Genomic DNA, 22923 nt, shown 5'->3' with positions numbered 1-22923 from the left:
GCTGCAATGCTTTCGACCAAAACAGGCGCTGCTTGATGACATCATCAACATGCGCTATCGTGATAGAGCGGTATAGTCAAAATCTCTATCGTTGGCCAAATTTATATAGTTTCTATCGTATATCGCCCACCCCTACTTGGAGGATATGTTTTCAAAATTACAGACCATTCATATCTTTGTAAGTGAGCAAACTTACAAATTCAGCAGTGAATCAAATACAAATATTATTTAGCCCACATTAAAGTCGCAGGTCACCCTAGACCAGTTACAGGTCTGTCACAGAGCTGACACCCAGAGACAACCACTCATGTTCACATTCACACCTATAGTGAGAATCGACTCTGAATTTTGCATCATAGCTATCTGAAGCACGTACAAACTGATATTCATCTTTAATAGGGCTGTCAAAATTGAGAGCAAACAAAACAACTGCTGTATAATGCCCTCCGCTATCTTAGTTTAATTGGTCACATGACTGCATCATATGACTAACACGTGTCATCGTTTTAGAAAGTCTCAGTTTTCGCTGTCCACACTGCGACGCATAACTCGAAAACGCTGCATTTTCCTTCGGGGAAAACACCGTCTCAGTGTGGACGGGTTGCCAAAACGGAGAGAAAATGATTAGTGTGGACATAGCCCAAGATGCTAAGCGACAGCTCTCATTGAGGGGGACTCCCTTCATCCTGCTTAGGGACCAAATGTTTCTTACTTACTTTATTTCGACGCTTCGCTCTGCTCCTCATGTGGGTCGGTGGTTGACACCAGCTCACATTAACTGGAGCATCTCCCTTCTCCCATGATCCTACGTGACACAAGTCCCACTGATGCCTTTGAAACAAGCAGCACCTGCTAAATTTAGCTCGGCAGCTGCACTCAGCAGGTTCCGTATCAGCCTGTTAGAGAAAAAAATTACGTGATTACAGTTATGAATTAGTAGCCAAGTTTATGGGAGCTCTGTGTTTGCATGGTTTGGTCGGGCTCACAATCTGAGCTACAGTTTATAATACGGGGCCTTCTTGTTGCTGCTCTTTGGACACAGCCTGTCTGCCTCAGAGTCAGCTAAGGGCATGTGTTGAACTGATTAAGCGATATTATTGAAGTTGTTGGCAATTGAGTTTATAAAAATTGCATGATATTGGGGTTTAGCTCATTAAAGTGTGTGTCGTTACCTAATCGCAGGATGTTTTTGAAGGCTGCTGTTGACAAGACAAATGTACTGCCTTTTTTTCTCTCTTTAAATATAAAAATGTTCACAGCAGCTCCTTCTATTTCACTTGTGGCTGCTGTGGTTTAAAAAAAATAATGCAGATCTCTGAAGTGAGATGAGACAGCAGTTCTCTTCTCTCTGTTATGAAAGGGAAGAAAGTTTTGTTGTCAAACAATATTTGAAAGAGAGCTCAGAAAACCTGTGTTTCACAATTACATACCTAGGTATAATCTCCGGCACTGTGGTTGTTGTTTTTCTATGTTTTGGTACTTTTTTTGTGACATAGAGGTTAAGGAAAAAAAACATTCAGTAAAGGCAATAAGCAAGTCATTTATATAGTTACGAAGTACTGTTGAACCCATGGTTTAAAGACATGCTTTAAAATCCTCACTTAGCTGCTTAATTGGAAACTTATGTGTTACTTGCCCAAGCTCATCTTTCTTCTTCTTCTTTTTTTTTTTTTTCTCTTTTCTTTTCATTTTTTTTTTTTTTGAAGTCCTATTGTTGAACTTCTACAACCAGACTAATGTCAGCACTGTCAGCACTTCAGGGCGCATTCTATCTCCACCTGACTGCTCACCTCGGGCCTCCGGGAGAGCTTGTTGCCAGGCAGTGGCTCATATCGCTGTCGCCTGCAGCAGCTTAGGCTTGGCAGGGGGAAAAAAAGCTGAAGGTTTTATGTGCAGTTTCACATTTGTGGTTCAAGCAACTTGACTTTCAAATGTATATATGATTTTTTTCCCAGGCTATTTTTACTATGTCCTTTTTTTAAAACACTGTTTCTAGCTGTAATTTATTTATTCATTTCTTAGTGTAGGCTGGATATAGATGCTGGATGCTTTTGTAGCTCATAAGAAATGAAGGAATCTCTGTGTGTATGTCTGTGTGTCAGTGTCATCTTTGCTTTTTCATACCAGCCGTTTATCTGATGATCTTGACACTTGCCGAGTGTGTTGCTGGGGACCTAAGGAATCAGGAAGGTTGAAATGAAATGAGTGCACATTTCCATCCTGTTTCACTCATGCTTTGAAAAGGCCACCGAACTAGTGTGAAACAATAGGCCATTGTCAGATGGTTTTCAGCTTGAGTTGTCGACATTTAAATCCTCAAGACCGTAAACTGAAAGTGCAGGGTACAACCCGAGGTTTTGAGATTTTTGTTTCGATGTAGTGCGAACACATTATTTGTGTTAGAATCTGTTGGTCTTGTAGAGTGTGTAGACTAAAGAGCGGCAGGCTCAACTTAAGAGCACCAACATGCTAAACCCACAATGTCTCCCTAATAGTTTCCAGAAAAAAAACTAAAGACGACTGAAAAACGTATGCACACATCTTTGCACACTTAAAGAAATATGCTGCTTAAAAGTGGAATGTGAAATAAACCCACAGTCTTACGTCTGGGGATTGTGGACGAGTCACTCACAAGCACCTGCCTCATGTTTACCACCAAAACAAGTGTTATTTTGGTGGTAATTTCATTGACCAATAATTTTTGTGTGATAGTTTTTGTCAGCCTTTTTTTTTTTCCCTAATAGAAGCAAGACAATGACTAAATAAAAACGAATGCACGAGTACAAAAACAGTGATGAATATAAACAAGAGACTAGATCAAATCAGAGTTACAAATTAACAAATTAAATTGTTTAGAAAGGCGGGATGAGTTTGCTTCTGATTGGATCACTTTCAATCTTTTTGTGCAGTAAGGTTAGAAGGGAAATTTGATCTATCCCAATAAACAGGGTGGCAGCCAGCTCCCATGCTCTCTTTCTCATAAAACTGCAAGAAAGAAGAGAAAAGTGGACATATGGACACATATTGCGTTTGATATCAAGAGAAATAAAACAATCTGTAAACGTGGCGAGTAACTCTTACCTATAAAAACACAAACTTTTACACTTAAGTCAAGTGAATGAACTTTAGATTTATTCTATTATAATCTTATGATATTTAGTCAGCTGAAGCTAAATGACAAGACCTTTTGGTTTTTAGGGTTTTTACATTAGGTTGGAGTACTTGGTACCAGGTGCTTGTTTAGTACCTACTCAGCTGGGGTTCTGTGACGTTAACAGACTGCACACTACCAATTGGCTAGTTAGTGGCGTCACTCAATGAGTCATGAGAGCGGCTGCTTCATGAAAATCAAAACTTCAGTTTTTCAAACCCGAGTATATGAGAAATGTCCCGGAGTCTGAGAAAAAGCCATAAACTGAGGAGCAGGTATACTATAACCTCGACATCCACCATATTGATTGTGTGGTTTTTTGTTTTATTTTGTTTTTTTTATCCAAATGACGTCGCAAATCTTTCAGCCACATTGCTATAATGACCCCATGCACAATTGTATTAGGAAACAACTGAAACCAGGTTGGGCTGAGTAGGTACTATTAGAAATTTGGCAGTGGATCATTTTGAGTGCTGTGGGTTGCAGTTAACCCTGATTGGTTTGGGGTTGTTCTGGAAGATCCTGAACAGATGTTGATTGAATTTGGATTTTGGAGTTGACAATAATCAAAACTATTCACCTCAGCTGACAGTGATTTCAGTGTGTTACTAGTCCACATATCGTCACGTGTTACAAACGCAGTTACTGACTAGGACTGCCACAAACGATTATTTTGATAGTCGACTAGTCACCGATTATTTTTGCGATTAGTCGACTAATCAGATCATGCATCCATTGGATGTACAGCGTACAGCTTATTGCACCAGCATGCATCTGCTCTTATATAACTATCATTAGCTTACAGCTTTAAGTCTTTAAGGTATGTGCTAACTAAAAATAAAGACAAGAGGATAGTTTATTAAATTTTAATGACATTTTCAGATTGTTTCGGTGAAGTTTAATAAACTCCTTGCTATCTAAAATATAACAGGACACCGGAGTATATTCTCGATCAATAAAATACTAAAAAAAGCCAAACCATAACATTTTTAAGTTATCTAAGTGACTTGTATATGTTTAACCTGAGTAGCGAAAGACCGCGGTGGGTTTGAAAACGATTTGCCGGAGTCCGATGTTCTCACGGGCTCTAGTGAGCCTTGCCCCCGGCTAGCTATCGAGCTAGTGGGTAACAGACGTCTCCGAAAACGTCGGAGCGCTTTTGAAAATATGTGATGTCTGGATAAACTGAGCAGATATTGGAGGTTTACACAGTTACATTCTCGCCTAAAAATATGTTAAACGTTTATTTTGTGACCCAGAAAGAATAATAAGAGTAATATTAAAACTAACTAGCTGCTGCCATTGTTGGAAACTGAGCTGGGCTGCGCTATGAATTCTGGGACAGAGCTACTTCTTTTTCTTCGGGGTTTAACGGCAGCTGGCATCCTTGTACATGCAGTGCTGCCATCTTCTGTTTCAGTCCGTTATTACGCTCTTAAATCCTACTATTATTCTTATACTTATTCCTGCGTCTTTTGTGATCTTACAAAGCTTCAAACGACGTGTCGACTATTAAATCAGTCGTCGACGATTTTGATTGTCGACGTAATCATGACTGGTCAACTAATCGTGGCAGCCCTACTACTGACACACTGATTTCAGTTTGAAGACTGATAAAATGAACCATTCAGCTGAAAAGAAAATGTCAAGAAATCACTTTCATCTGTGTTCACTCTGCTGAGCCAAAGTACTCCTCTCTTTGACTGGTTCTTGGGGTAAAACCTTGTCCATCTCTCTCCATCTCTCTTTTTATTTAAGCTGTGAAAAGAAGCAAAAATACGAGAAGAGAACCATTTGATGGAAGATAAGAAAAAGAAAAAACAAGACGAGAAGAAAAAGAAAGAGGCTGCTCAAAAAAAGGTAGGCTTGCAGAGGGTTTTTGAAACCCACATGCTTTTATCATGTTGCTGTAATTGTTCCTTCCTGTTCTTTATCATATGATAAGATAATGTAAACTCCAGCTAATTGCAGCAGTTACTGGCAGTCAGCTGGATTTTGGGTAGGGATTGGAGTGATTTTATAATTATTAATGTTTTATTTTTAACCAGTTTCCAGTTAACTTTGTGTTTAATGCAGGGACTCCGCTTTGTCTGTAGTCCCCATTACGAGCGATCAAGCAACATTTGACCTGTTGGGCTGCTTGTTTTGGTTACACAGAAAATATTTTTTGTTAGTTCTAATTATAAATTTAGGATAAAATTTCTACATTTTATAGGCTAAAGCAATCATAAATAATTACAGATTATTCTATGGTAAAAAGAACAAGCTTGTTGGCATTTGCAGTATTTTAGATGCTAGTATGCTATGTAGTACAAGGTCAGGCACAGCTCTACATTATAAGTGTTTTCGGTGTATAGAGCTCCTATGTCAGCACATTTATATATTCATATCCCCTAACCTTAAGTCCTCTTCTAGCGATCTGTTGTGCTTGTGCTTAAGCTTTTTTTTTTTGCTAGTGCTGGAAAAAGTACAAGCTACAGGCTAGTTTTCCCTCATTAACTTAATAAATAATACAGTGTACACTATTCAATTAAATAACACAGCAATAATCAGTTCCGCATCTGTCAGATGGACTTAACTCCACCATCTTGCAATGAGGCGAGTTCCAGCAGTCAAACCACGGCAAACTAAATCTTGTTTTGAGCCCTTAAATGTGTCGAGCGTTAATCAATTTAGTGTTTAAATACACGAGCACTACTTGTCCCTTAGCATTGCCCTGACTAGTTTGCTTCATTACTGTTGCGTGGATCATGAGCAAAAATGTTAAAAACTGTTTCATGCAAAACCGCATACTGTTTTCTGGATCTTACATGGAATGCATTACATGTTTATCTTATCATTTTAAGTTTGATCTGTTGTTAACTTGTTTGTTTGTTTGTTTTTTCAGGCCACAGAGCAGATTACCAAAGGTGAGTTGTTGCTGCTTGTATTTTGTACAATTGAAAGACTCTTTTGATTTCTTTACCACAGAATAAAAGGAGCGTCTGTTATGTTTTAATACTGAAGTTGTCAGTGTAGACCTTTGCTGCGAGTCTGTGTGATATCTTGTGATAGCAGGAAGGACACTGACTGTGTGAGGGTGTTACATTGTTGTCAGAAGGGGAACCACACAGTATATGCAGTTCTGCCTTTTTGCCACTAGGCGTCAGTTGGTTCTCAGCTCATTGCTATGCTGTTGATTATGAAGGATTTGCTTTTAAAGTTTAAAAATATATTGCAACTGAAAACATTACTGGCCGCCAGCTCTGCTGTACTACCTGAGCCTACTACCTACAACCTAATAAGAAGCATGGGAATGGTGCATCTCCTCCCAAAGCCTCCACATAGGGGTCCTCAGGCTTACCTCTGAGGGTAGAGGAGAGGAAGAAAATCTGAAGGAGAAAAAAACCCAACAAATAAACCATCTGAATAAAAATGCCTAGAAATGTGGTTTTGTAGTGAAGACTGAACTTAGCTTGCAGGTTTTAACTCCTGCTTTGTGGCAGCTACAGACCCACTCTCTTCACTGTCTCCCCAAGCCAGTGGTTTTAACAATCAGAGGGAAGCAGGTAGGATGTGGTGGACAGTCAGTTAGCCTGGAAGCAGATCTTCATGTCCGCATGAGCAAGCAGATGGGAGAGGGACTTAATGTGTCATGAGGGATAGGCAGCGGGAAATCTGATTAGAACTGCTCAAAGATGCTGACAGGATGGCCTGAAGGGTAGAAAGAGAATAGTTATTAGTGAGTGTTAGCACATATAACATGCCGATTCTTTTCATAGTATTTGTTTGACACGTCAACTCTTTGTCTTAACCCCTATTAAGTCCCAGATCTAAAATTCACCATTTATAACAGGCTTTTCTATTATCACACTTGACTTTTTAGCACCTTTTACATATTTTTCTGTTGCACTGTGCTCATGTTGATCATTTCTGAAGAAGATCACACAGATTATAGATTGTCTTTACCTCAATATTACTGTGGCAGTTAACGAGGCACTGCAGTTATCTATTAATGACTGGAAAAGATTGTGAAAAAGGGCTGAAACAGCTGTCTTTTTCCTGAAAGACACCATGAATCTTAATTGACTAATCAACTAAAAGAGGCAGATTGTGTCTGATACTAGTGTAAGGTACAGTGGGAGCTAATTAGGAGAGCAGGGCTAGTGTGGAGGCTGAATAAACAGGCATTCGTACACAGGAGATTTCCAGGAAGACCCCAAGCGCCATAGTAACACTACACCACCTCCTGTCTGGTCTAGCACTGAGGCCCGCCCTGGGACCAGAGAAGGAGGAAGGAGAGAAAAAGGTGGGCTGTAAGGAACAGAGATGGAAGAAATTGTTGTGGTTTTTATTTGTGTGAAATGTAGAGAGGTGGCTGGTGCCTCTGGTTGATTTGGGAGAGTGCAAGAAAACCGTGTTTGAGAACACACAAAAACAGGCAGAGATATGTGAAACTGTGAGAATGCACTCCCGTTTCCTGTTTGCCGGCACAGCTGAGGGGCCCCTTTGTAGGATATTTCTACTGGCTCATTTTTATGACACACACGCTCTCACTCTTACAGTCTCCTAATGTGACCTGCAAACACAAACAGCAGATATATGTTCTGTGTCTGTGCAAATCCACCGTAATGCATATGGTTTTATATCACAGCTACTACAGACTCCTTTGCTTCAGCATCCTTGAAAGTGCAGAAACATTTGTTAACTAAGCGTATCACATTTACCTCCAGATACCATAATTTCACAATAGGTTCAGTTAAAACAGTCTAGTGTGATTGCCTGTTTGGACATTTTGGGGTTGGTGTATAAGCTGTCAGTTGACCAAGCGCAATAAAATATCTGGGCTGAGACTGCTTGAAAAGCTGGTCTGTCCACTTGTAGGCAAATTCTATGATTTTGAAAAATGAGAACCAAATGTGAGCATTTATGATGCCAGGTATTTTAGCATATCCACACCATTTTGGTATCTAATATCAGTCACAGAAATCACTATTTTTATACTTTCAAGAAGGCATCACATAGATATATAGCGAAAAGAGATATGAGAGAGAGAGAGAGAGAGAGATTTATATCTGTCTGTCTATATCTATCGCTCTATTTTACAGTATTTAAAAGTCCTACTGTATGATTGATTAATTTTGCATAACCCCAGGAAACCAGCCTAAAACATACACGTGTAACATGTGTAGGATGTATCTACTGGCATGTGAATATTTTATTTAAACTAAAGATGCTCAAACAGCTTTAATGGTGTGGGGAAGCCATGAGCCATGGCAGCAACGCTGTGATGTGAGTATCACAGAGACCTTTATCACAGTGTGTGCTGGGCCGCACTCATGGTGTCAGCGACGCACCCTATAAAGAAAAATAATAGATGAGTCTATTAGTAATAAGCATTGTGCACATCCACCATCAACAAGCTACTCTAGAGTTCATTTCTAGGGGTTAATGAGCTATTGTGTGCCTATCCATGCTGTGCATTTTTGTCCCTATCAGAGACTGGGGACAACATGCATGCACATCAAGGCGCACATTTACATAGTGCAATAAAAGATAACATTATTACAAAGTAGTGTCGTGGCAGTAATTTCATAACAGATTAATTTGCCGTTTCACATTCGCTTAATTACGCCCAGCGCTTTGTGCTAGAGAGCCATAAATTGTGGTGCGATCAGGGGGGGATTTATACCACTGTGCCTGCTGTCGACGGCGTCACCGCCTCTTCTGCATGTCTTATCCTGAGCAGCACAGCTTAAATGAATGCAGTACTGGTAATGATAAGCTGCACTTTAAGGAACAACACAAGTAACAGCTGTATTCAGCTGCATTTACGCCATAAATTGTGCATATGAGCCTGTTGTCATTGCATATTGTCACTTGAGCCATTATATTTATGACAACTGACAGATGGGCTTGGGTTTTGACATTACGGTACAATTTAATTAGCAACACTCAGATGTGAAAGGGTCTTTGATAAAACACTTGTGTGCTATATAATTCACGCGTGATCTCGTGTGTGTGTGTGTGTGTGTGTGTGTGTGTGTGTGTGTGTGTGTGTGTGTGTGTGTGTGTGTGTGTGTGTGTGTGTGTGTCTTTTCTTGAAATATACCCACACACTGAGTTTAGCCTATCAAAAAGTGGATGTGGAATTAAAGGCCGGACTGGTTGGTTAGTGAGCTGTAATCTGAAGAGAAGCTTTATTGGAGAAGTTGCAAAGGTCAAGTCTGTGGCAAACAAAAATGTCTAGAATGTGTTTGACAAATTAAGCATTTTCAGCCCCTGAATGTGGTGAAACAGATACTTGTAACATAAGTGCCAAGTGGCATTTCTTTGTTGCAGTTTCAGTTTGACGCTGATATTTGAGACCGAACCATTTTTCAGGCTCAGCAGGGGCTGCCCAGGTCAGGAGGACAGGATGTTCCACTGTCTTTCACACTTCGGTTCCTGTAAATCATAACACGCTGGAATCTGGGCTGCCTGCAGCTGCTGGCACAAGAGCTGTTTTTTCTTCTGAGATCCCCCCCTACTTCAACCTGTGGAGCTCTTCTGCAGGTGGAGAGTAGGTCTGGATAGAAACACTTAAGAGCTGGAAGTGAATGTCGATCCTGAGATTATATATTCAGACCCATAGTTACCGTTTGATTAACGCTTTGACCTTCACAACCTTGCGTTCTCTGCACTGTGCTGTCAGATATTAAATATTTTTTAAAAATCGTATTATTATTATTTTTTTAAACAGCATTTTTCTCCGTGTGGAATGTAATGCAGTGACGGGTTTCCCTCTTAACTACCGTGTCGTATTTATTCACTTCTAATTAAACCCTGTAATCTTCTCTCTTGTGAGGCTCGCTGCTCACATTTTAAAGCCCACAGGAAAAATGAGACGGAGAGCCTCAAAGACATGCTGCCATTCACGATTCATTCTTTCTGCTACTTTTTTCTAGAATTAGGCAGCGTGTGTGTTTCCTTCTATTTCAGTTCCATTAAAGTGGTGTGCTGCGACAGTTTGGAGGCAAACGATGCAAAGGCATCACACAGGATTTCACTCTTATTCACGAAAAGGCCTGGCTGTTAGATTTAACACATGTAACATACTGGACAATAAGCAAACAGCAATCCTGTTTACAGCAGCGAGATTTTCTTTAGCTAGTTTATAAAGCTCCATTCATGGCCTAACTTGTGGGATTAAAGGCTCAGTTATAGAAGGCTTGCATTTCAGTATGTACTCTGTCCAAGAGCGAGACGAACCACTTCAATGAAGGAACAGCAGTGAGCATGATTATTAGCATGCTATTATTATACATATAGGGGAGGAGAATACTGATAGTATTTAATATATACTTGTAAATATTGTACAGGCGGCACAGTACTGTTAATATAGTATTATTTTTGAAAATTGGTTTGCGACTCAGAGGAACATAATTTGAAAACATCCATTCATCACGTATTGTTGTTAGGACAGTTTTAAAACTAACTTACCTTGTGATGAGTACTTGCATTCGCTAGTCTTCAGTTCTTCTGCACATTGCTATCCAAGCACCTGCACAGAAGTATCCTTTGTCTGCAAGGTCACAGACCTTTTTTTTTTCTTCCACTCAGAGAGATTGCCAATGCTTTTCACTCTTTCTCCTCCACCTTCTTCCAACTCCTTTAATATATCCCCAGACAATCCTAACCAGGCACCCCACAACCTCTTGCTCTTAAACAGCCAGGCAAGCATACTATCATTGTTTCTGAGGAAATTAAGACCCCTTTTAAAATAGAAAATGGGATGGCTTCCTCTGCATGAAGCACACACAGCCCCAAGGCCAAGGCTTGATGTGCATCTTTGATGAAGTGGGAATTCTCCTGTGCAGTGGCACAGCTGAGGACTCTGTTATTGCAAACAGGCTGTCAGCAGGAGTCGGTCTCGTCTCTTCTTACTCTATTTCACTGTTTCGCTGCTAAGTACTGCCTGAGATACAAGCACTGTACACCACACCTGCCAGAAACATTTATTAAGCCCTGCCTTGATCAGTCTCTGAATTTTAATGTAAAAATATCCTTTTATTCTCAATTAAATCATCAGTTTATCAGGATAACTGAATTTGGAGGACTTGTGTCGCTCATGCAATCTGAAGAAACCAAAGCAGCACCGGCAAATGGTGATCCAGTTGTAAGCGGATTTGGACCCAAGTTGATTTCGGGCAGTGAGTCTCGAGCTAACAGAGGAGTGCACGAGGGGGTGGAGACTTTCTTACACACACTACACTCTTCATCACTTATCCTCGCCCCCTGCCTCCTTCCCTTCCTCCCGAATGTCGATTCTCTCGTTCGCTCGCTCGCTCTCCCTCACTCCCCTGTCCCCTCCTTGTTTCTTCCCTCTGATTGGCTAAAAGAGCAGCCAGCTCTCCCCCCCTCTTCAGCTTCCAGAAGAATCTACGTCACATCATGGAGTCCCAACTGTGTAACGCTCATGTTCATAACTATGATTGCACATTGTGGCATAACCTACAACAGTCTTCAGTTTTTTTTTTAAGAGGAAATCACCTCTTAAACTCAGCGGGTAGAATTGGGCAGGAATTATCGTGTCCATCTGCCGCCTTTAATACAGTAATAATGACAAGAGGATAATGGTAGATCACTGGGAGTGAAGGAGAAAGGGAGAGGGGAGCACAGGAAGGTGGGGAGGGATAAAGAATGAAGAGGAAATGGAGCAGATGTAGAGAGATCTGATGAGAGGCGAGCTCCAGCACTAGAGCGTCCCCCCCGCCCTCCACCCGCAACATTGCTGAGCTGCAGGGAGAGGGAGACACTCAGACAGATTTGGGTGAAACTGGATCATACTATGTCGCACACACACACACCCAGACACACACATATACAAACAAACGTGCACAGAAAAATGTTGCCGTTTGTGACGTGTGAGCGAACATGTCTGAGTATTTACAAGGCTGAGTGTGCTTCCACGACACCATCTCGCCCTCTCCCCTCTGTGTGGGCCTCAGTATTACATAACTCTTTGTTTTTGTGTGTGATGCCGGACTAGCCGCATGTGTGCAAGTTATTCACTGCTGCCTTGCACACACTCATTTTGTCAGCCAATCGCAAGGCCCCACTCTTTATAATACAGTTAGGCTGCAGCACAAAGATTTTCTTTTTCTTCTGGTTGGTGGTTTTTAAAGACCCCCTTCCCCCGCAGCAAGAGCTCAAATGCCATTGTGGCTCAGTGCACATTATGTCCAGTCAGCTGGTGTTTGGGGGTCTGCTCTTGTACAGTATGTGTAGCTCTTAAGCACTATTTTTTTTTTTTTTTTTTTTTTGCATCCTGTTTGCATTCTAGTTTACCAGCTTATTTTATTATGTAATAAAATGTGCTGAGGAGATTATCCAGTGCGCTTTGTGTCTCATGATCCATCTCATTCTGGAGCAGCTTTGTGACCCCAAGCTGACCAACATGTTTGATTTAGTGGTGGCTTCCGACCGCCTATTTCCAAATTCAGCGACTGTAAATTAGCATCCTGGGGGTGTTTTGGACTTCACGGCTCTGATGTTTGACAAGTGGAACTTGTCAGTTATAGCAGCCGTGTTTTTTATAGCAACAACTCTTATTTCAGTGTATATATTTTAGAGAGGTGTGATTATGTAGTGATGAACAAACAAGGGATGCATCACTCATTATTAAGCTTTACATCTTCACTTCTTTTTTCTTTTTCTTTTTCTTTTTTTTTGTCTTACCCAAAAAGTACTAAAACCTGCATGTGGCAAAAACACAGTTTTGGTCACTGTAGCTAATTTCTCCCTTTATAAAATCTATAATGAGAAAAAATATTTTAACTAATTGTTTGTGTTTTGTGAACGCTTAAAGATGAGAGCAAATCGCCTCTTTGACAGGTGTGACGATATCTGGAGCTGTAGTTGATTGTAGTTTTAGACCCTTTACCAGTAGTTCAAGTCACTTCTTGACCATGTTTGTAGTGCTGGGGGTTTTTGCAGCATTTTAATCAAATGATTTCACCGGTAACACGACTCTCTATAAGATGCAACCAATCCAGTGAGTTTGCACTCCAGTTTTGTGAAATTCTGGTAATTTGTTAGTCTGTTACTTCTCACTAATTGGCAAGCATCATATATGCGTTGCACCCACCCACCTTAACTTGGCCCTTCACTCTTCTGTCTCTATGAAATGAAGATTGTGACAGCGTAAAACTAAACTGGAGGCTTCACAGTGGTTGCATTTTTTTAATTAATTAATTTTTTAAATACATAGTAGATGCTCTCACGAACCTTAGTGGTATTTTTTTCCCCAATAAAACGTCTCAAGTACACATTAGCCTGGTAGCTGCATGCAACAGTTGACACCAAGATGGTAGATATGATGATGCATTTAAGCTGCAGAGAGGCTAGATATTTTCCTCTGGGGATGAAGAGTGACTATTGGAGTTTAATTTTCTTTTGTAACACACCAGTTTTATAGCGATGATATACCAATGTTTTGTTCCCAACTTCTAATGTCCCTCAATTGAAAAAAATAAAAATACGAATCCATGAATAAATGTTATTGGAGGTTTTTTTAAATTGTGTGCAGTTCTTAGGCTTCGCTGCTCATGTGAAACCCTGCAGGGCTTCGACCATGAGAAATGGCTGGTCAGAGCAGAGAGAGCCTCGCACTCTGTTGCTAAGGGTAACTAAAGCTAGTTGGATAAGAGCACTTGGCTTCAGCAGCCGTGCAAGCAGTTAATAACTAACAGCTTTTGTAGAGCGCTGAGAGGTGATCATTTCAGGGGCCATAACCTGCCACAAACCATGAACAGCTTATGTTGATGGTGCTCAGCGCTCTTTACAGCACCGTCCTGATGGAGACAATAGCCCACAATAATGTAGCAGGCAGGTCTAAGTCCATTTTCTGGTACTTGACCTCTTCAACACATATAATCTGTGAACCGGCACCATGACAGGCTGTGAGAGAGTTGGGTGTCTTGGCCATCTCTAAAGTCATCATTTTTTCTTTTATAGTGCCACCCCGAGGTTATTACAGTCCTGTGGTTCTCCAAAGAACAACCATCTGTTTGGACTGACCACTGCCTTGAGTAAATCTTGTGCATTTATAGATTTCTGCTCCTTTAGTCTTTCTGAATTTAACTTCATGGAAATCTTCCAAAAGTATCCAGGGCTTTGAAAAGAGTCAGTGAAGGAAATGCTTAACCACAGTAGCTTTACAGAAAACATTTAAAATGAATTACTGACAGTAATTTATGGAGGAAGAGGGCAGTATCCAGCAGTTCCTTTTAGTTTTCTTTAAATGTGTTATGTGTCAAATATCATTATAAGTCAAATAAAACAGTCTCTAGCAAGTGATTTTATTTATTTATTTATTTGGAATATGGACCAGTCCATTTGCAACTAATCATATAGTATTTTAGTACTAGTGTGTGCTCAACAGCTCTGCTTTACCCTTCCTCATCCCTGCATTTCTGTTTTCTTGTTGTTACTTATCCCTACCCATTTCATCAGTGCCAGACTCTACCAAGCTCAACCCCAGCCCTCCTCTTCCCCCCGTCAACCCCAGTGCCATCCCATCTGTACCCCCAAGCAGTGGAAATGGCAAGCGCATCCCCTCCGGAGGTCAGCCGCAGACAGCACAGCAGTCCCAGACTCCGCTCCAGCAGCGCTACCCGCCCAGAGAGGTGCCCCCACGCTTTCGTCAGCAGGAGCACAAGCAGCTGTTAAAGCGGGGCCAGCCTCTTCCCTTGGGGACGCTGCCTCTCATCACCACGGGACGTCCCACCACTAGTGAACCTGCAGCAGCAACAGTAGCCATACACGCCTCTCTTTCCTGCTCCTCTTCCACTGCATCCAGCTTGCCCACAGGTCTGTTGGCAAGTCAATTTCTTTGTGCAAGTTTGAAGAAGTGCATTTAATGTTTTCTAAAAAAAATCTTGTGATGTTTAGTTACATAAATCGTTAGAGGTTATTTGGAATTACTTGTTTTACTGATGATACATTCAGCTTATCCACATGAAGTGGATATAAATTGAGAATGAGAAGTGAACTTCAGTGGAGTTACATTATGTTAACATATAGATGATGCACTTCCTATAATATTGTTTGACCTGCTTGTGATGGGATAAAAATGATACGCTGCTTTTATAATGTGTTGTGGGAGCAGCAATGCTTCTTCATTTTAGCCCATTGCTAGGTGGTTGCCAGGTAACCTGATGGCATCATAACATGTCATATATAATACATGTTTTGTGGATACAAATTAGATATCGTGAAATAAAATTGGATGATGCTTTTTATAGGTGCACAAATGTTAAAAACAGGTGATTTTAGCCCTGTTGCCAGGTTGTTGCTTGGCAACATGACATGGTCATAAGACCTGATATAGTTAAGAACCTTCAGGGACCTAAAATGTACCTGTGTGCCCCCTCATCCTGGGCTTGTAAGAGGAGTAAATGGACAAGGAAACAAACACACATACAGATTGTGTATTATAGTAAGATGCTACACATTTTAATCAGGCTTCTGCATGGCCAACACTTTCTTGCGCTCACTGTCTGCTCCACTAAAATTTAATCAAACAAGACAAAATAAAGTTGACGTTACTTAATACAATTAGAGAGTGCAGGTACTCATTGCTGCAGGATGTAAACCCTTGGTTCAGTCTGTACTCGAGCAAATTTGAGTGTATCCCATCAGTCGCTGTCAAGTCTGCAGTTTTAGTTGCAACATGTAGATCACTACTCCAATAATATTAACTTTGGCTGGCTACAGCTACTTAGTCAAAAAGTATGTCATGCCAGAACAACAACAGTGTCGGTTCTTCAAACATCTCCACTAATATCTGTTTGACTTATCTCAGCTGTGCCAAAGAGTTCTGGCATTCTTAAAAAGCAATGGCTGTATCCACTCCTGTTTTTGTAAGGCACTGTGCTTGTAATCATGCGGTGTACCTGCAAGGCTGTGCAAATGCACAGGTGCCGCTGGCTATTGTTTATTTTCATTCAGCCTGTCTGGGAATTTGGGATGTGGATGCAGGAATACTGGGGTAAAGGATGGCAAGTAAACACAGCTGGCTATCTTTGTGTGTCTGTGTACTCTCCTTCCTGTGGTTTTACGTTTGGCAGTAAATCAGGTTCTTATGTGTTTTTAAGTGGCGGCAGGGAACAGTTATTTCCTAAAAAGGTGCTCTTTGGTGACACTTTAGGGGCAGTGGACACTTTTCAATGCCTGAGGAGCAGCACAAACTTTCTCATAAATGTGTCGTCTGCTGTTTGAGTGCAGCCTTATCTCCATGGTGATAAGATGTTTATCCTGTCCACGTCTCTGTCTCCGCCTCCGCCTCCACCACCTCCTCCATTATCATCTTCCTCCTACTCTTTGTTGAGCTTTCCTGACCATCCCTTCAGTATTTCCTGCTTTTGTAGGCGGAGCAACACTGCACTAGCTAGCAAGCTAGCTGGCTGCCTCAGTGGGCCTGACCTGGCATAGATAGAAAGACCAAGTGAGAAGGAATAAAAGAAAGAAGGAGAGAACTAGCATGGCAGACATCCAGTTCTGTGGGCTGAAGTGACTCATGGCTTACGGTAAAAGCTGCTGTTTCTCCCCACCCCTCTCTGGCAGGCTGGTTCGGCTCTGCATTTGCTCTCTCTGCGTCTTTAAACGGACTGATTACATTATGACAGACAAACAGAACGACCTCACAACACTAAAGGCAGCTCAAATGGACAGTTTTGCACAAGCATGACTCTGCTCCATCTCCCCTTGTGATTCGTCATATGTCTCTTCAGTTAACTTCAGTCGAGTTTCACTGAGTTCCCTTTTGCTCTTCTAGTTTTTCATGTTTCCATCTCATTTTACACTGTATTTCATTACCTGCCCACATGAGGCCTTTTGACGAGCAGTAAAGATGATTCTGTGTGCACCCCTGTGTATACATGCGAATGTATGTTAACGTAAACAGTCATAACTTGAATGTCCCTGCTCAACTTGACTCATAACAGTAAACAGCTGGTGTGTTTAATAGTCCAGGCTCAGGGCAAGAGTTAAGATTGTATGTCATAAAGATTATTAGCTATTCTCTGGATTAAACGGCTGTCTCTATCAGGGATATGTGAGGATATTACATAGGGAAATCCTGGCCTCACTTTGACTTGACTTGTTTAGGTGAACTGTTATGACTGCATGGTTGAAAGTGCTAAAATTTATAGCTACCTCCTTTTGTATTTGTGTAATGCTCTGTGGGAAAAGCCCTTAAAACATGATCAGGTTTTTTATGCCCATGAGCTGCATTAAGACAAAAATGGCATAACATCGTGGTATGAGCAGTCTTTGTCAAGTGAAAGGACAGTGCAGCTAATGTGCTAATGGCTTGTCTGGTGGAGCAGAGAGAGAGTGAGTACATGCTTGCTAGACTTGATGTGCTCTTTAAGTCTGCTGATGATGCTGTAAAAGAGCCTTGGGAATCCCCTCAAAGAGGACTGGGACATCTTGTGATGTGATTAAACATCAGCTCTCGCTGATTTTTTTTATTTTATTTTCTTCTATCTTGTCTTTCTTGCACTGTGTCCCTGCTCCTCTGACTTTGTCTGGTGTGCTGGTTGTTCTTTTCCCCAACCTCTGCCACGCCAAAACACATGCTCACACATACTGTAAGTAAAGAATGTAAAGTATCCGTGATTAGTCAGGCTCCACGTACTATATTATATGTGTAACTGTGAGTCTTCCCATTATTATTGCTCTCTCCCTGATGTTGCTTTTTTTTCTTCTTTTTTTTCTTGCTTTGCAACAATTCATATCCCGAGGCGCGTTCATGTAGAGAAGGCATGACACCAAGCTATTTTAAGACTGGCATGTTGAAGAAAGACCTTGACCTGGTTTATCCTTTAGAGAGGGAGGAGAAAGAGGATACTGACAGCCAAACATGATGGCCAGATGTCTTTGCTGTGTACTTTTTAAAAGGCACAGATTGTCCTTCTGCCATTCTTTTCCCCTTGAGATAATGTTGAGATTATCAGCAAAGCAGTTGCAAAGAAAGCAACCATTAAATCAGGTTTTGCATATATATACGCACAGCTCCTGTCCTCATCCCACCCTTGTTTGTCAGAGAATTTAGCAAGCTATCTGTGCCACTTTGTTGCTACTGCTGCGCTGCAAATAAGCCAATCTATTGAGGAGTGTTATGTTTGCCTTCAACAACTCTGCTGGTTATGCCTGTGGTTGATGACAGCTGGCATTGTGTCCTGTTCCACTTTGCCTTGTCAGGATATCCGGGTCACTGTTGCCATACAGTTTAACCCTGCCTCACCTCTAACTCTTAAATCTGTAACCCTAAAACTTGCCATTATTGCAGAATATCCTAAACACAGCATGCATATGTACTAAAAAAATACTCTGTGACTAAATAGCTTTGTCTTGCATCTTGTTGTGGTGTCGGTGTGCAAAAGGGCCATTTTCTGCATGCCATCAACTGGAATTGTAATGCTTATAACAAAAATGTGTCACATTAGTGGCTACCAACCCTATTAATAGCGTTTTTGATTAACCATCATCTCTAGCTGATATGGAATTTTTAAAAAATCATTACAATTCCTCTAACAATTTGTGCAAAACTGCAAACACATTTACACATTTTTCTGTCTCATGGGGGAAAAAAAACATCAAATCAGCTCATGTGAGCCGAGCTGAAAAGTGCCTAAAAGGATTTGTAGAGCAAAGATGCTCCATAATATCAGTAATGAAATGTTGGATACAGCTTGCCCTGTTCAGGTCAGTAAGTGGGTTGCATTGTAATAAAAATTAAACTAGTTAATTCAACTTCCCAATAGTTTCTACATCACAAATTTGCTGAATTTGTGAGTCCCTCTTGTGTTATTTTTGTTGCTTTGTGCAGAAGTAGAACAGGAAATATCAAAGTAGGCAAAGACAATTTTTTTCTAGTTGTCTTGTTTTGCAGTACTGAGACTTCAAAATAGTATAGCATGACGCAGAACAATTGTTTTTGCAATGTTTCTGCATCAAACCCATTCTATCAATCAGTTTGATAAACCGAACCCCATTTACCTTGCAGATGTGACCGTTGATTTTGGTGCCGCTGCTGTAATGTTTTGCACTGATTACAATGCATCAAATCAAACGCAGTGTGGCGTTTGAGATCATCATAGGCAGAGGTAGCAGATTCCTGGGAGGTGCATGTTTGTGTGTTTATCAGAGAGTTCATTCATCTGGCTGGCAGCATGCATTGTCAGCTCTGTACCATCCAGTCTCTGTGCCCCTCAGGGACTTCATTAAGCTAGGATCAGTACAGCTGAGGCCCACATAGCCCTCCTAGATTATTTCCTCCTCCTATCTCTCAACATCCATCTTTGTCCTTCATTTTCTGACTTCTTTCTTTTATGTTTTCATTCCTCTGGATCCCTCCCTTGTTCTACCCTCATCTCCATTTCCTCCACAAGTACACCCTCTGAGAATACATTGGCCGTGAAAGTATTCAGATTTCTATTACCAAACATCCGTCAAGTTCATAGGAGTACTTTATAGAAAATAGAAGGCATAGTTGAGCAAATTGTGCATGCAGTACATTTCTTGGGAAGGTGAAAAGGGAAACGTTAAAGCATTGTTTGCACAAAGAAGGCCACTTCACCAAGGAAACTCGAGCTTCCCTCGCCTCTAGTCGGGTGTGTTGTACAAATGTTAAAGTGAAGGACAGAGAACAGAAGGCACACAGGCAGTCCAGTACCAGATCAGACCGCATCATTTTACAATCAAGAAAAATGAGCATTTAGCAAAATGACCCAAAGTGTGTTAACCGCTTTTTGAAAGAGAATTTTTAAAGCAAACAGTCCTCCACCAGCTTTTGACCTGAATCCCACAGACCACCTAGCTTTCCAAGCTAAAGGATCACAAACTAAATACTTGAACATTTCAAATTTTTCCACCACTGGATATCCGAATGCTTTAGCTTTCTTTTAAACTGTAGCTTTTGCTTTTACAGTTTGCTACACGATAAAAAGTAATAGATATAGAACGAAGTGTCCGAGTTGCTGTCAGGAAGCTGTTTGTTTTTTCCTCTACTTGGATGCGCCATCTGTACTTTGTGTAAGTTAACACACAAAGCGAGCGAGTGGCCATGACTTCACCATGCATTAAGACCTCACAGCCGAGAGGCACAGGGGGCTGAACTTCAGCCATAAAGAGACTCTGTTCTCCACTAAACATTGACTTATTGTCTTGTTGTGTGGGTGCTGGGATCATTTGTAAACAATAGCAGCCTTGATCTAGGGAGCTGCAGCTCCCTGCTCTTCCTATCCTCTTCCCTCTCTGCCTTCTATCTCATGGGTATCTTCCTCTGTTGTCTCTGTGCGCGTCACTCCAGCACCATGTTTTGAACCAGACTAAATCACACACAAATTAGCAGATCCCTTCAAGCTTGCTTATTTCATGTGTCCAGAAACCATCTCCCCAAAGTGACAGCTCCGTTTTTGATTACTGCATTTCCGACTTGCAGCCATAAATTTTGACAAAAATCAACATTTGTCATCCTGTGCATTCTTATCCTGTGTCTGTTCATGTGTGAGGAAAATTGCCATTCCAGCTCTGAAGGGCTTCTCTCGCTCTCTTTCGCCTGCTGCCGCTATTCAAGAGGCTTTCCGTCGTGGGCGGCAGCACTAATTGCAGATGGAGCTAAATGTTTAGTGACAGTTTTGAAAGGTTGAAAGATGTGAGGGCATGGGCGGGAGAGAAGAGCCCTGCTTTTGTTTTGATTTACATCATGGCTTGTGAGTGAATAATAAAAGTCTCCCCTCTTTTTCTCTCACTCTCATCCCCTCCCCCTCCCCGCCGAGTCGGCCACGTCTCGGTGCTCTTCCAGAGAGGGAGAATATCCTCCATCAGGATAGGAATAGAGTGCGATATAAATAAAGCTGGAGAGAAGCAATAGATAGGAGAGGAAAGACCCAGTCAGAGCAGGGTTAGTGGGAGGGGTTGAGCAAGAGGGGTGAGGAAGGAAGGGAGGTGGTGGAGGAGGAGGGGAGGGGGAGGGGGGTTGTCTCATGCCGTGCAAGAGCTGTGCAACTTCTTGGCAGCATTTCAGATATGAGCCTCAGAAGCTTGGCGAGCCGAGCAGACATATTGAGACAAGGATGGTCGCTGCGTTGCACACAACCTAGCTCTTTACAGGATGGTCGGGAGGCACCTCTCCACAGGTATTTCATTACTGTGTTGCACACTCTTCTACTTTCTTCTTGCTCTCTGTTTTTCCTCCCATCCCTGTGTTGTTTTGGCTGATTGCGTTTGCGCACTTTTAAATATTAAAGCGACAGTACACTGTCGAGCATGCAGTGTCGTGTTACGATGTTCTGTGTGTGTTATTGTGAGGAAGGCATGTGTGCTGTTGAAGCAGGAGCACTGGTTATCCAGACAGGAGATCAGAGCCTTTTTGGCTCTAGTTCAGGACTGAGAAAATGGCGGTCCTGCACTTCTCAGTCGAGTGACGCTACAGAACGACGGCGCTGTGTGTGTCAGAAACACGTTGCCCTCTTTTTCTTTCTTTTTTTTTTCCTCCCCCTTGCTCTCTTCTGCACCCTCTCTCCCTTGTCTGTAGTTGCAAGCATTAAAGTAAGCTTGAAAACATCTTGGTGCACACATCCTATCACTTCCCTCCTGTTGTTGTGACAGTCGGCGTATTTGCATACAAACTATGCACACATGTGAGGGCGCATGTAAACAACAGAGGCTTCAGTTTGAGATGTAGCAGAAATGAGCCAGTGAGGTGGCGCAAGGTTGATGATTGGAGTAGAGGAGTTTATTGTTTCAGTGCTGGAAATCGCAGCCAGATTGCTTGATTCATTCTACTCGCTCTCGGAGAAATAAGATGAAGCATTTTTGCATGCAGTTGTATGGGTAGATGGAGGTTTTCTGAGGTGTAGAGGTCGTAAGTAAAAGATGTTGTCATTGACTGCATTCTGCAACATGGTTCCCAAGTATGGAATTCCTTTTTTGACTTTTTGGTATAAGGATGCTCCAATCCAGCTTTTTCCAGTTCCTATACTACACCATTACAATGGCTTTGGGTAACTGCCAATACTGAGTACAGGCCCTGTGACAGCGTTGAGCTGTAATCCACAGTCTGATGGAAAGAATAATGTAAGATAACAACATTTAGCCTAATTGTTGCTTTATGAACTTTGTAAATTAAGATGCTGGAGTTGAATATATATATGTACTAAATTGGTATTTATTAGTGAAATAACTTGGGACACAGAAATGAATTAAATTTTTTTTAATAAATAATAATAATTATTTGCACTAGGGTTATTTAAGTTGAGTGTGAGGATCACTACTGTTTACTGTTTTCCTTTACAATCACGCTAGCTTCTAATATAGCCCTGCTCACAACAGGAATGTGTTGAGTCACACACTTGTATCTCAGCTGGAGTAGAGCTCAAAAGAAACAGGAAATCTGAAATAACTGAGTTGACTTGTGTTACCATGAGTGAAACGAAGGCTTTAAAACAGGTGTTAAACCAAACACGAGATGCTGATGGGGAAGCATTTTTGTTTATTTAGCACCTTTGAATATAAATGTCACAACAAAATGAACATTAAAAAACAAAAACTTGCCCAAAAGCATGTTTTATTTAAAATTAACTCTGGAGTTAATGGGGAGCCAGTGCAGCTGAATTGATAGCTCCCCCGTATTGTGTTATGCTGCCTTCCAGTTGTAGGATTTTTCCACTCAAAGTTGGAGAAGCCCCGCCAACCCCGACTTCATAATCCAAGATGGTGGCAGTGCACGTCAACAGTAGTAA

At 41.4% G+C, this 22923-nt stretch overlaps 1 protein-coding gene across 7 annotated transcripts in view; it reads left to right on the top strand.

Moving 5' to 3' along the window:
• tnrc6c1 (trinucleotide repeat containing adaptor 6C1) overlaps positions 1–22923 on the top strand; it is a 48943-nt gene that overhangs the window by 5769 nt on the left and 20251 nt on the right. For 5 of the 7 annotated variants that reach the window (XM_035908016.2, XM_006791561.3, XM_035908017.2 and 2 more), the window contains exons 2-4: positions 4910–5011; positions 6039–6060; positions 14627–14983. In XM_035908016.2, coding sequence (XP_035763909.2) covers positions 4949–5011; positions 6039–6060; positions 14627–14983 — 442 coding nt within the window. In that variant the 5' untranslated portion in view covers positions 4910–4948. Of the gene's footprint in view, positions 1–4909; positions 5012–6038; positions 6061–14626; positions 14984–21191; positions 21319–22923 lie in introns of those variants that run through there. The other 2 variants (XM_035908018.2, XM_006791565.3) reach the window with 2 other exon arrangements.

This window comes from Neolamprologus brichardi, chromosome 4, assembly GCF_056152115.1.
Source record: "Neolamprologus brichardi isolate AB-2024 chromosome 4, ASM5615211v1, whole genome shotgun sequence".
In the NCBI taxonomy this organism is placed as follows: Eukaryota; Metazoa; Chordata; class Actinopteri; order Cichliformes; family Cichlidae; genus Neolamprologus; species Neolamprologus brichardi.
Note: the sequence above shows the minus strand (reverse complement) of the source record. Positions and strands in the feature narration are given on the sequence as shown.